At 35.7% G+C, this 11002-nt stretch overlaps 2 protein-coding genes across 3 annotated transcripts in view; one reads left to right on the top strand and one right to left on the bottom strand.

Moving 5' to 3' along the window:
* The window catches only part of gdpd1 (glycerophosphodiester phosphodiesterase domain containing 1), a 16185-nt gene extending 9672 nt beyond the window's left edge, over positions 1-6513 (bottom strand). Inside the window, exons 1-6 of the mRNA XM_024277841.2 lie at positions 6311-6513; positions 5013-5153; positions 4439-4481; positions 4208-4343; positions 968-1013; positions 744-865 (exon numbers count right to left, since the gene is read on the bottom strand). Of these exons, the coding sequence (XP_024133609.1) occupies positions 744-865; positions 968-1013; positions 4208-4343; positions 4439-4481; positions 5013-5148 (483 nt within the window). The 5' untranslated portion in view covers positions 5149-5153; positions 6311-6513. The remainder of the gene's footprint in view (positions 1-743; positions 866-967; positions 1014-4207; positions 4344-4438; positions 4482-5012; positions 5154-6310) is intronic.
* Positions 6514-9777: 3264 nt separating this feature from the next.
* The window catches only part of LOC112149592 (ion channel TACAN), a 3724-nt gene continuing 2499 nt past the window's right edge, over positions 9778-11002 (top strand). For both annotated transcript variants that reach the window (XM_036215081.1, XM_024277391.2), the window contains exons 1-5: positions 9778-9975; positions 10202-10320; positions 10498-10608; positions 10732-10791; positions 10887-10982. In XM_036215081.1, the coding sequence (XP_036070974.1) occupies positions 9907-9975; positions 10202-10320; positions 10498-10608; positions 10732-10791; positions 10887-10982 (455 nt within the window). In that variant the 5' untranslated portion in view covers positions 9778-9906. The remainder of the gene's footprint in view (positions 9976-10201; positions 10321-10497; positions 10609-10731; positions 10792-10886; positions 10983-11002) is intronic.

Here is an 11002-nt window from a genome sequence, read left to right as displayed (position 1 = left end):
ATATAAGTCGCTCCTGAGTATAAGTCGCACCCTTGGAAAATCTATGAAAAAAAGCGCGACTTATAGTCCGGAAAATACGGTACTTCTTTGTCTTTACTTGGGATGGGTACAGAACCAAAACTCTGTGCCACGTGGGTAGATATCATAGACAAACGTGGATTGCAGTGCTTCGTTGCAGCTCTGATAAAATGAGCAAAGCAATGCAACCACGCAACAGGTCATAAGCGGAGCTTTAGCTTAAAAAAAATAGTGAAAAATTCTTCTGCTAGTCTTGGGATGTATTGTGATACATGCATCGTATTGTGATACATGTATGGTGATAAGCATCATATCGCTAGATTTTTGTCAATACACACCTCTAATAAATACCACTTTCATTCGTTGGTTAGTCTTCATAGACCAGCTGGAGTATAGCAAGCCTTTAGCCGTTACCATGACAACGGATGAAATTACCCGCTTCTTGTAAAAAGGTTTTAAATGTTAAAAATAGCAAGTCTAAAATACTGCTTGTGGAATAATGCCGTTTGAGGTGTCCATTATCAGAAATCAATAGACTTTGCAGGAACAATCTGCAAAGTCTTCCATCTGACAGTTGCTTGTGCAGTTTCCATTGATTTCTGATAATGGACACCTTCATGCCCTTCGAGGTGATAATGGACGCCTGGAAGGACATTATTCCTTACATCAATAAAAAGGAACAAGCAGGTTTTAGTGTGTAAAGAAGTAAAAACACAGACACAAACCTTCTTAATTAGTTTGTCGTTGTTGACCTTGATGTCAACGTTGACGGGAGTGTTGGGGAAAGCATCAAAAACGTCCCTGAGGAGAGGGATGCGTTTGTCCTCCCCGCCCTCGCAGATACACTCTACACACACAAGGACGGCTTCAAAATACAGACTCCAACACCAGGCATGACTTCAGACCCTCGAAAAATGCTAAATGTTCAGTAAGGATGTGTGAGGCTTACCCTTTTGAAAAGTTACACCCAGCTTGCAGAGGTACGGAGGAAGTTCCTGCACAGAGAACACAAATATTAGATGAATGACCACATGGTGATGGACAAGATAAATGCCTGTTGGATGAAAAGTTCCCCTGGCGTTCTAAACAGGAAGTACCTGTTGGTTCCAAGAGGCCAAAATCCCATATACTTCAATGGAGAAATAGTTATTATTCAGTCATTATTTTTGTCAGAATAACCCTTCTTCTTCTGCTACCTTTCTTGTAAATGTTCTTTCTGAGCTAACTTTTTTTTACACAGGTTTCTGTAGTTCAAGTTAATTAAGGTATAAACTGACCAATCAGACGTCTCAATAAAATATGTTGTCTTGTGTCAAATGTTTGAAACAAGTGACAAATTTTGTGTAGAACGCTTTCAAGTAGTAGGGGTGTGGACTTCCAACAAGCTCACTCCTGATTGGTGAGAGTGGTTGTCATAGAAATGTTAACTCAGGCCGACTTGGACCAGTCACTGCCTACTGATGATGCCTGGCTCCAACATGGCGGTGTCCAAAAAATGCCGACTGAATTTATTTCATTTTGTTATTGCTGGAAGAAAGTCCTTCTATAGTTGACGTCACACTCACTCTGTCCCGTTCTTAGATACAGTCAATGTTGAAATTCAAAAAAAATGTAGGAACATGTAAATAAAATGTAGAACAATATATTCAAAACATGATTGACAAACCAATTCCAACAAATAATGTCAACAATGACGCATAAAATGCTTTCAGCATTTCATGAAAGACGGGGGTTCCAGCCGAAAGTAACCTTCAAACCCCCTTAGCAACGTGCTATCAAGCGGCCACTTCCAATGAAAAGTCTATTTAAACATGAGTAATCGAATGTTTTGGGCTACCATGTTCAGAAATTTTGTTTTCATGCGTAGCGTGAAAGTTTCTATGACCATTTTGGGCTATATGTACAAAACATGTGGATAAACCAGGTAAAACTTTGACCAATCAGAGAGTCTGATTTGGTAGTGATGTGATTGTCTAGTGTGAACACCATGGGTTAAAGCATTCTTGAATATCCACTATGCCTGGTGTGTCCATTGCATAAGGTAGACACCATGAACAATGACAGTAAAGACCATGTCTTAGTTCTTACTCCAGTTCTGTTATCGGATATTCCAAGGACATATAATTGTTACATGTGATGCCTGATACTAATGATACTCAATCCAGAAGAATTCAAGACAAAGTCCTCAAGGTCAACACCAGGAAAATGAAAATAATCGCTATGGAACTGAAGGAGTTGATGAGGATGCCACATCCAGACCAAACCAACTAAAGTGACTCAGAAAACTGAGATGGACCGCCCACTCCACTCACATCATCAAAAATCTCAGGAGTGTTGATTTTGTTATTTATTTATTTTTTTAAATATGCTGATTAGTTATTAAGAAACGTCTGCCTCCGTTCCACCAGCTTCAGGAGGTCATCCAGACAGATAATTATCAGTGAATTCCACATGAGATCCACTCACACCGTCTCCTTTGACGACGCAAAAAAGATTTGAAATGCCAACCACCAACATCGAATTTATACTATCAAAACATGATGGAAGAGCTAATTTTTTTGGCTTTTTCATGGCTTTCTTTCAGTTGTGTCAAAGAGTCCCTGAACAAGACAAGAAACAAAGCTTTTGGCTGCAGAAGGACTGTTCAGCCTGCAGCCCTGACCTCTTTACACTATGGAATAACTGAGGAGATTAAAATAAAGGGTCAGCCTCAAAAGTTTTTCTGGAAGAATGACACTAAAAGTAAAAATGTTACAGTCTAAATTTATATCAAAAAGCCTGAAATCACAAATGGACATGTAAATCTGACTAGGAAAAGAATTAGATGTATTTCAATTTATTTATTTATTTTATCATGCACGTATAAACCTAGTGGCTTAAATGGAACAATTGCATTTCTCTTTCAGGGACGAATAAAGTATTTATCGCATATTATTGTAAATTAGGGCTGCCACGATTAGTCGACTAATCGACGACTAATCGACTATTAAAATAGTCGACGACTAATTTAATAGTCGATTAGTCGTTACTTTATATTATATGGAGTCAGTGTAGTAAAGTTGAAAGTTATAATGGTGTTATGCTAGCTTATTGGACTATTTTGGCATTTATTAAGGTTTTTTTAGGCTATTTTGGAGTTTTCATTTCAGCTACATGCTAGCTGTCTTTGCTAACTTAGGTTTTTTTTAGGCTAATTTGGCCTTTAACTAATATTTTAGTTGGCTATCAGCATCTTCAGCCATCGTCACTAGCATCTTTTGCGGCCAAATTCAGCTTACATTTCATCTATAATGATGCTAGTGTGAATATATATATATATATATATATATATATATATATATATATATATAGTTTTTAGTTAGTTTAAAGTGAATGATGGTTAAGATTTGTGTTTTACATCAACTTTGTGCATGACCCGATTAGTCGACTAATCGGAAAAAATAATCGGTGATTAGTCGACTATTAAAATAATCGTTTGTGGCAGCCCTATTGTAAATATCCTGGCAAATATGAGTTTGTGCGCTTTTTTAGAGTAAACATCTCCAAAGAATTTCCCATTTTTTGAATCGTCATGTGACAAAACTTTTGAGACTTTACAAGGACCTCACCTAAATAAAGCATTTGTACTATTAACTCTATGTTATTTGATCAAATCAGAACTAGCTTAAAGTGAAAGAAAAACAGACTAATTTGGGAGAAAAAAGGATTAAAACAGTTTAAAACTCAGAAGTACAAAGCATTATCACGACTCGCCACATCAGAGGAGGGATGTCACAGGTGGTGCCAATAACAGACCCTGTTGTGGAGTGGAAATGATGTCACCGTAACCTCTGTTACCAGATGTCAATGGTGTGCTGGTTAGCCAAAGGGCCCGAAGCTCCGCCCCCAAGCAAAATTAGGATCAATACTACAGATTTAAAACTCAAAGTGAAGAGGAAGAAAGACAAAAAACAAAAAGTGCTAAATACAAAACACCAAAACAAACCTTTCATTTAAAATGACCCTCATTTGACCCCTACAATGTCTTCACATCTTTAATCTACTTCTACATCCAAAAATTTTTTTTTCATAAAAAAAAATACTTTTTAAGTAATCTCACAGAGAAAAGGTAATAGTTTAGTGATTTGGTGAGAGAAGTGAGATATTAAGATGAACGTGACCATAAGTTTTTCAGAGCGGAGAAACTTACAGCGTAGGCCATGTTGGCGATTTCAGCGTTGACGCCACAGACCCTCCGTAAATTGGCATCATGGGAAACCACAACCTGCTCGTCTCTTGTCAGGTGACAGTCCAACTCCAACATGTCTGTGCCAACGTTCACAGCACTGCAGAGACCAGCACACACAGACGAATCATCAAGACTTCACACTGATGTGAAATAGAAATCCAGCGATTCAGACGGGTTTCAGTGACCACTCACTGTCTGAAAGCTGCCATGGTGTTTTCTAGGTTTTCTCCTGCTCCTGAAAAGTAAATAAAACACTTAGGGATCAGTTTTGTTTCTATTTTTAGAGGGATTATTGTTTATTGATTCACAAACTTCAACACATTTTCCTATAGTTTCTAAGCAAATCAACAAACTGGTTTGAGGTTCATAATTTCTTCATCAGATTTATTTGTTACTTTATTACTGTTATACTCAAGTGTCAAAAAAACAAACACAATTTGTTCAAGTTAACACTCAAATTTCTAATATTGTAGCACAAAACTAAAAGAGGTGAAGTTTGTTCTATTGCATTCCCTGCAAGCTGCAGTCACAGGAGCTATTTTTGGGGATTGAACCCACAGGCCACTGAGCTGGTAATGAATGAACAATGATAATCTGCTCTAATCTAAAACAAGTGTGCAGAACAGTAAGAATTTATATAAGAAAAACTAAACAAAACTTCGGAAAATTGTTCCTTTTAATATAACTTAAGATTCAAAGTTTTTAAAACAAATTTCAAAGCCTAAATAAGCAATTGTAGTGTAGTGAAGCTCCAGCTTTTACTCACCTCCACGGTGGGAAATGTGCTTGCAGAGGAACGTCTCTCGCTTCTTTCGGTGTAAAAGTGTTGGACATTTTAGCAGCAGGGCAGAGGTGAGGACGTAGCCCGTTACTGTTGACAGGACATACACGGCAGCACACATCCCCACTGCAAAGCAAAGATACTCCAGGTAGAATGATTCCAGTAAATATATCTCCTAAAACAACCTCTGTATGCATAGATGAGTCAATAAGAGATCCTTTGAGGAGAAAAAAGGAGATAAAAATCCTCTAAATGCGCTCATTTCTGTAAATGCTTCAAAAATAATCCACTTATCATACCAACTTAATCCTACATATAAAACTTAATCTATTTTTTTCAGTGAATTCCAAGAACAACTTCCAAAATAAAGCAACCAACCAAAGCAACATTTGAGGTAATTGGTGAATTTATTGGATTATTTAAATAAAATCTTTAATCATTAAATCAACTGTCACAATACTGATGACAATGATGACAACGGAAGTTGCATCATCCATAATTTTGGTTGCAAAAATATATATCTTTCGAATGCTTTCATGTTGCATTTAAAGGAAAACCTTATATAGCCTATATTTGACAAAATGTTCCCTCCAGAGTGGAATCACTTCATCCTAGTTGACTTTCTTTGACATGATTTTTTTTTCTAAAATCATTTTTGATATAAAAATACACAAATAAATATTTGGATTTTTAAAATGCATTTCTTTAGAGATTTTGCCACACTGTAAGCAAATATGCATCCCAATTTCAAACATTTTATTGCATTTTGAATTGTCTTTTTGTATGAAATGTGCTTTACAAATAAACTTGCCTTGCCTATGTACTTGGTGATGCACAACTATTTTTAAGTTTTCAGAAATTAAATACAGTAATTTTGCAGCAAAAAAATCAAATATGAAAAAGCTGTTTATCCAAATAAATATTTTAAAATATTTTAGTAATGTTTTTAAAATGCATATGATGTACAGCCTATTGCACTTTTTATGCTATTTTTATTACTTTAGTATTTACATTTTTAAAATGCAGCTTCACACATTCTCCATCTGCGATGTCAAAATAAAAGCATCTGGAAAATTTCGTTATTTTTGTACGTAATAAAACTCGTCATTCTTTTAATTCCATAACAACGTTCTTGCTTTTTCTGACATGTACAAATACTTTGACGCAGACCGTATTTGATGAATATCAATTCCCCTGTTGCAAACACACGCTGCCAGCAGCCATTCCTAGGCAGCTATAGCCTATAGTGGGCTAATGTTAGCTGGGAGATGATCAAACCTTACCTTTGACCTCAAATGTTTTAGTTGTTGTCTGGTTCCTGTTGAGCACACCTCTGAAATGACAGATTAAGACTCTGGAGGTGAGCTGCTGAGCCGGGCCGGCCTCTGATACCCAGATCCTGATCCAGATCCGGGAGTCTGCAGCGCACAGCTGGGACAACACCGACCAGCCTGTCAACTATGCGCGCATGCGCACACTAAGCTCGCAGACCCTTCTGAAACCGAGAAAATACTTCCGCAAGAGATTTTCAAATTAAAACACCCTCAATGTTCCACTGTTCAGTGTCAAGCTACCATGAGTTAGTTAGTTAGTTAGTTAGTTAGTTAGTTAGTTAGTTAGTTAGTTAGTTAGTTAGTTAGTTAGTTAGTTAGTTAGTTAGTTAGTTTTGATTGGTTTAATTTTATTTTTTTAATCAAAAAAACTTAAATAAACATAATTAAACAAATGATTAGGTGTTCACAAAAAAGTGTGTAGAATTAAAATCTTAAAAATTCCAAGCCTCCTCTCACAATAATGTATGCATACATTTGTTTCCATTAAACATATACATTAGTCACATAAACACTAACAAATTACTGTAAAGAAACAAACAGGGGTGAAAAAGCACCAAGGTACCAAAACAACCTCACAATCATGATTGTCTGTATACATTGCCCCATTTGGCTTCTCATTTTCTTTAAATTTCCATTTGTAGTTTTAAACTGAATTTCAGATTTACTCATTTTGATATTTTGCTCCAGGTTATTTCACAACCTCACCCCACAGGCAGAAATGCAGTGACTTTGTTGGGTTACATAAAGGTTATTTGACGTTGTTTTTTTTTACCTTGTCTTTCCTGTTAACTGTCTTTGTAAGTTCTGTGGAGGTAGTTTTTCTTTGCTTTATACACTATTTGCATAGTTTTACATTTTATTACATCTGTGACCTTTAGTAATGTAGATTCATTGAATAAAATGCTGGTGTGCTTACAATAACCCACTTTGTGAATTATTATCATCACTTGTTTTTGTATTATACAAAATGACTGTAGGTTTGTTTAGTAGGTGTTTCCCCATAAGTCAATAGCATAGTTGAGGGATGACAGTACCAGCACACAGTATAATATATACATAGTATTGTTGTTGAGAAAATATTTGACCTGCTTAGCATCACTATGCTTCTTAAATATTTTTAGCAACATTTTTTTACTTGAATTTACATGAATGTATCCTTGTGAAATTAATAAAGTTCAATTCAATATAATTTTGGCTATGATGACATCTAACTATAATGCTCCTTCACTGACTCAGAGTTTCACAAATTGGATGAATTATTAAACTACCTCTTGTGCATTCAAAACTGGCTTAGATTTAATCAATTACAACTGAATGAAAAGAAAACTGCAACTTTATTCAACGCCCCCGAACACAGTGTCCCAGGTTAAGCAGCACCTTGGTTCCCTGGGCCTTACGTGGAAGTCTTCCCTCAGAAACCTTGGTGTCATTTTTGACCAGTCAATGTCCCTAGACAAGAATTCAAAATACCTGGTTAAAAACTGCTTCTATCAGTTAAGGAATATCTCTAAACTGAGAAGAACGATCTCCATACGTGACATGGAGATTGCTTTTATTTTATCCCATTTGGATGATTCCAATTCTCTTTTTACTTGTTTTAATCACTCCACTGTAAAGTGCAAACAGCTGGTTCAAAATGCAGCTGTGAGGCTTTTAATAGGAATCACCAAAAGGGCCCACATTTCACCAGTTTTATCTTCACTGCATTGGCTCCCTGTCAATTTTAGAATTGATTTTAAAATTGTAGTTTTGACTTTCAGAGATCTTAATGGACAGGCTCCCGATTACATTTCCCAACTGTTGGTCCCATACACCCCTTGCCGCCCACTTCGTTTCTCCTGAACTTACTCATGGTGCCCAAGACCCGCTATAAAACTCGAGGGTGGTCGGGGCATTACTTTTCAGGCAGTCGACCCGAGACTCTCCAATGCCCTCCCCTTCTCTCCGATTCAGTTGAGTCTTTTGAGAAACAGTTGTAGACGCTCCATTTGAAAAACACTTTTAACTGAATTGTCCTTTACTCTGTTTTATTTACTCATTTATTGATTTGTTTTGTATTGCTCTTGTTTTACCCTCGAAAGCACTTTGTGACACTGCTTGTGAAAAGTGCTATGCAAACAAAGGTTACTTACTTACTTACCGGTACTTAATCTTTAACTTAATTTATGGTCAATTTCAATGCCTAGGAAATAGATCTCGTCCAGTCTTTTTATGTCTGTCCTCAATCATCAATTTGAACTTTGTGTTGATCCCTCTTTTACCAAAAACGACTAATTTTGTTTTGTTAATGATTATTTGTTTTTATCAGACCATATCAGTTTTGATAGTTTGGTTTTGACCTCATCAAATTAATGTTTTATGTTCTTTCCTGCACAGAAAAAAAATTGTGTCATCTGCAAAAATAAATATTTCTAACACAAACAAATAATTTTAAAATATAGTTAGATTAGGCTTTGTTGATCCATTTATTATACACAAACATGAACTAAAACAGGGGCTTCATGGTGGTACATTAGTCAGCACTCTTGCTAACCAACAGTTAAAGCGTTCATGCTTTTGTACATCAGATAGGGTTTTTGCTGCAAAGTAGCTGTTTTTGAATTTTGACCATCATAGAAAGTCAATTTATTGTCAGTAAGCACAACCAGAATCAAAGCTAAATTAAGTTATAATCCAATGGATTACAAAGCCAATTTTTTAACAAATTCAGGGATTTAAAGTGTCCCTCATGGTTTTAATATATGGTAGCTCTGATTTGCTTTTTGTTGGTCATATTTATGAATTTGTGGCTGAAATGCGCCAGAAACAGTAAAATAAGTATTTTTTTATATGTTATTGAAGACTTCACACTTCTTACAACATTTGCTGCATTGTCATGCTATGGTGTAGGATGTCTTTTATTTTGAAAGGAAGTCATGCAGAGATATGTCAATAGATATAAACTATTTCATATTTTTTAAAACTATTTTCTCTTTGTGTTTATGTTTTATTTATACCCCAAAAAACACAATAGTGTATTTAAATGTATCATGTCAGAATCAAAAACATAAATCTAAATCAGTATCTTATTTTTCCAAAGGGTGAGTGAAGACTTTGTGGCTCCTACTGGGTTTTGGTTGGTGAGAAATTGACCCAAATGACTCTGTAAGTTGAAGGTTGCAGACCCCTGAGCTAGAAGAACATTTCCAAACAATTTCAAACTAGCCATCCCAAAAATGTTTAAGACTGTCAGAAATATTGCATTGTACTGAAAAACCTAAAATGATTTTTATTAAGTAGCTAAAAAAATCCAGTTCTGATAAATGAAAACAAAATGAACACAATTGGGTTTAATTATTTAAAACGTTGTGCATATCAATACCCACAATCACCTTGAGTTCTGCAAATGATAGCCACGGCCAAAGTTCACTTTATGCAATAAACTGTTGATAGAGATACGATATTCACGCTGACAATGCTTCAACATAGCTTTTCACGCCCTTTCATGCTGCAAAAACAATGAACTGTTCAACTAATTTGTAACAGTTTGCCGTAAACTAAGGAAAATGTCTCAAGATTTAGCAGACGTTGTGAATGAGTGGACAGGTCTGGAGGAAGAGTATCAGCACCTTCAGGTAAGAACTGATCGTACTTATCTGTCACTATGAGATTATATGTATGAACCATTTCATGCATGACCTTAAATGATATGAACTTTTTGTCTGAATTTTGAATGAAAAAAAATTAAAAAGCATGTTTATTATGTTGTGTTTGATTAACATCTTGGTTCTGATCCATGAACAATCTACTGTGAGGTATCCTGAAAGCTGAATTTTAAATTGTAATTTAATTATCTTCCAGGACACACATAAGAGATATTTGCAAAAACTGGATGAAATCTCCAAACTTCAAAACAACTGTTCTTCATCTATTGCCCGTCAGCGTAAAAAACTCAAGGAGTTGTCTCGCCAAATAAAAAAGTGAGTGCCGAATCTCCTTCAGCTGTTAAAAAAGATTTATGACAGCAGGAGCTGATAAAAGCAGTGCACGAGAAATGGGGCTGATATTAACTGAAAAGTCCCGTCTGAGCTCAGATTCAATCCCATTAATTAGAAAAAGTCAGATTATTTATGGTGGTGTTGTGTTATCTGCTACAGGAAAAAGCTTTCACAAGAAGATGCAAACACATTGGCTGAAATCAAAGACAAACTCAAGACCAGACAAAATGTTTTCACTGAAATGGAGGCATTTCTTCCCAAGAAAAATGGGTGAGGACTTGATTGTTTTCTGGTTACTTATCTTTGCTGAGTATCAAATCTTTTGCCTGCCTTCCGAAAGATTAAAAACACAATAAAACACTAATAAATTGAGTGAATCATTTTGTCTTCCAGATTGTACCTTAGTTTGGTTCTTGGAAACGTCAACGTGACTCTTTTGAGCAAACAGTCAAAGTAAGTTTCAAATCTGAAAGCTGACACACTGTGAGAAATCTTTAACCATTTTTATGCATAAGCCTACATTTTTACAAATAAAATCTCTTTGTCAGGTTTGCCTACAAAGATGAATATGAGAAGTTTAAGCTGTACCTTACTGTCATCCTGCTGCTGCTCTCCTTTATATGCTATGGTTTTGTGAGCTACAGGTACAGTATTTTTATAGTCA

Source organism: Oryzias melastigma, linkage group LG13 (assembly GCF_002922805.2).
Source record: "Oryzias melastigma strain HK-1 linkage group LG13, ASM292280v2, whole genome shotgun sequence".
NCBI classification, from domain to species: domain Eukaryota; kingdom Metazoa; phylum Chordata; class Actinopteri; order Beloniformes; family Adrianichthyidae; genus Oryzias; species Oryzias melastigma.
This window is presented reverse-complemented; position numbering and strand designations above follow the sequence as displayed.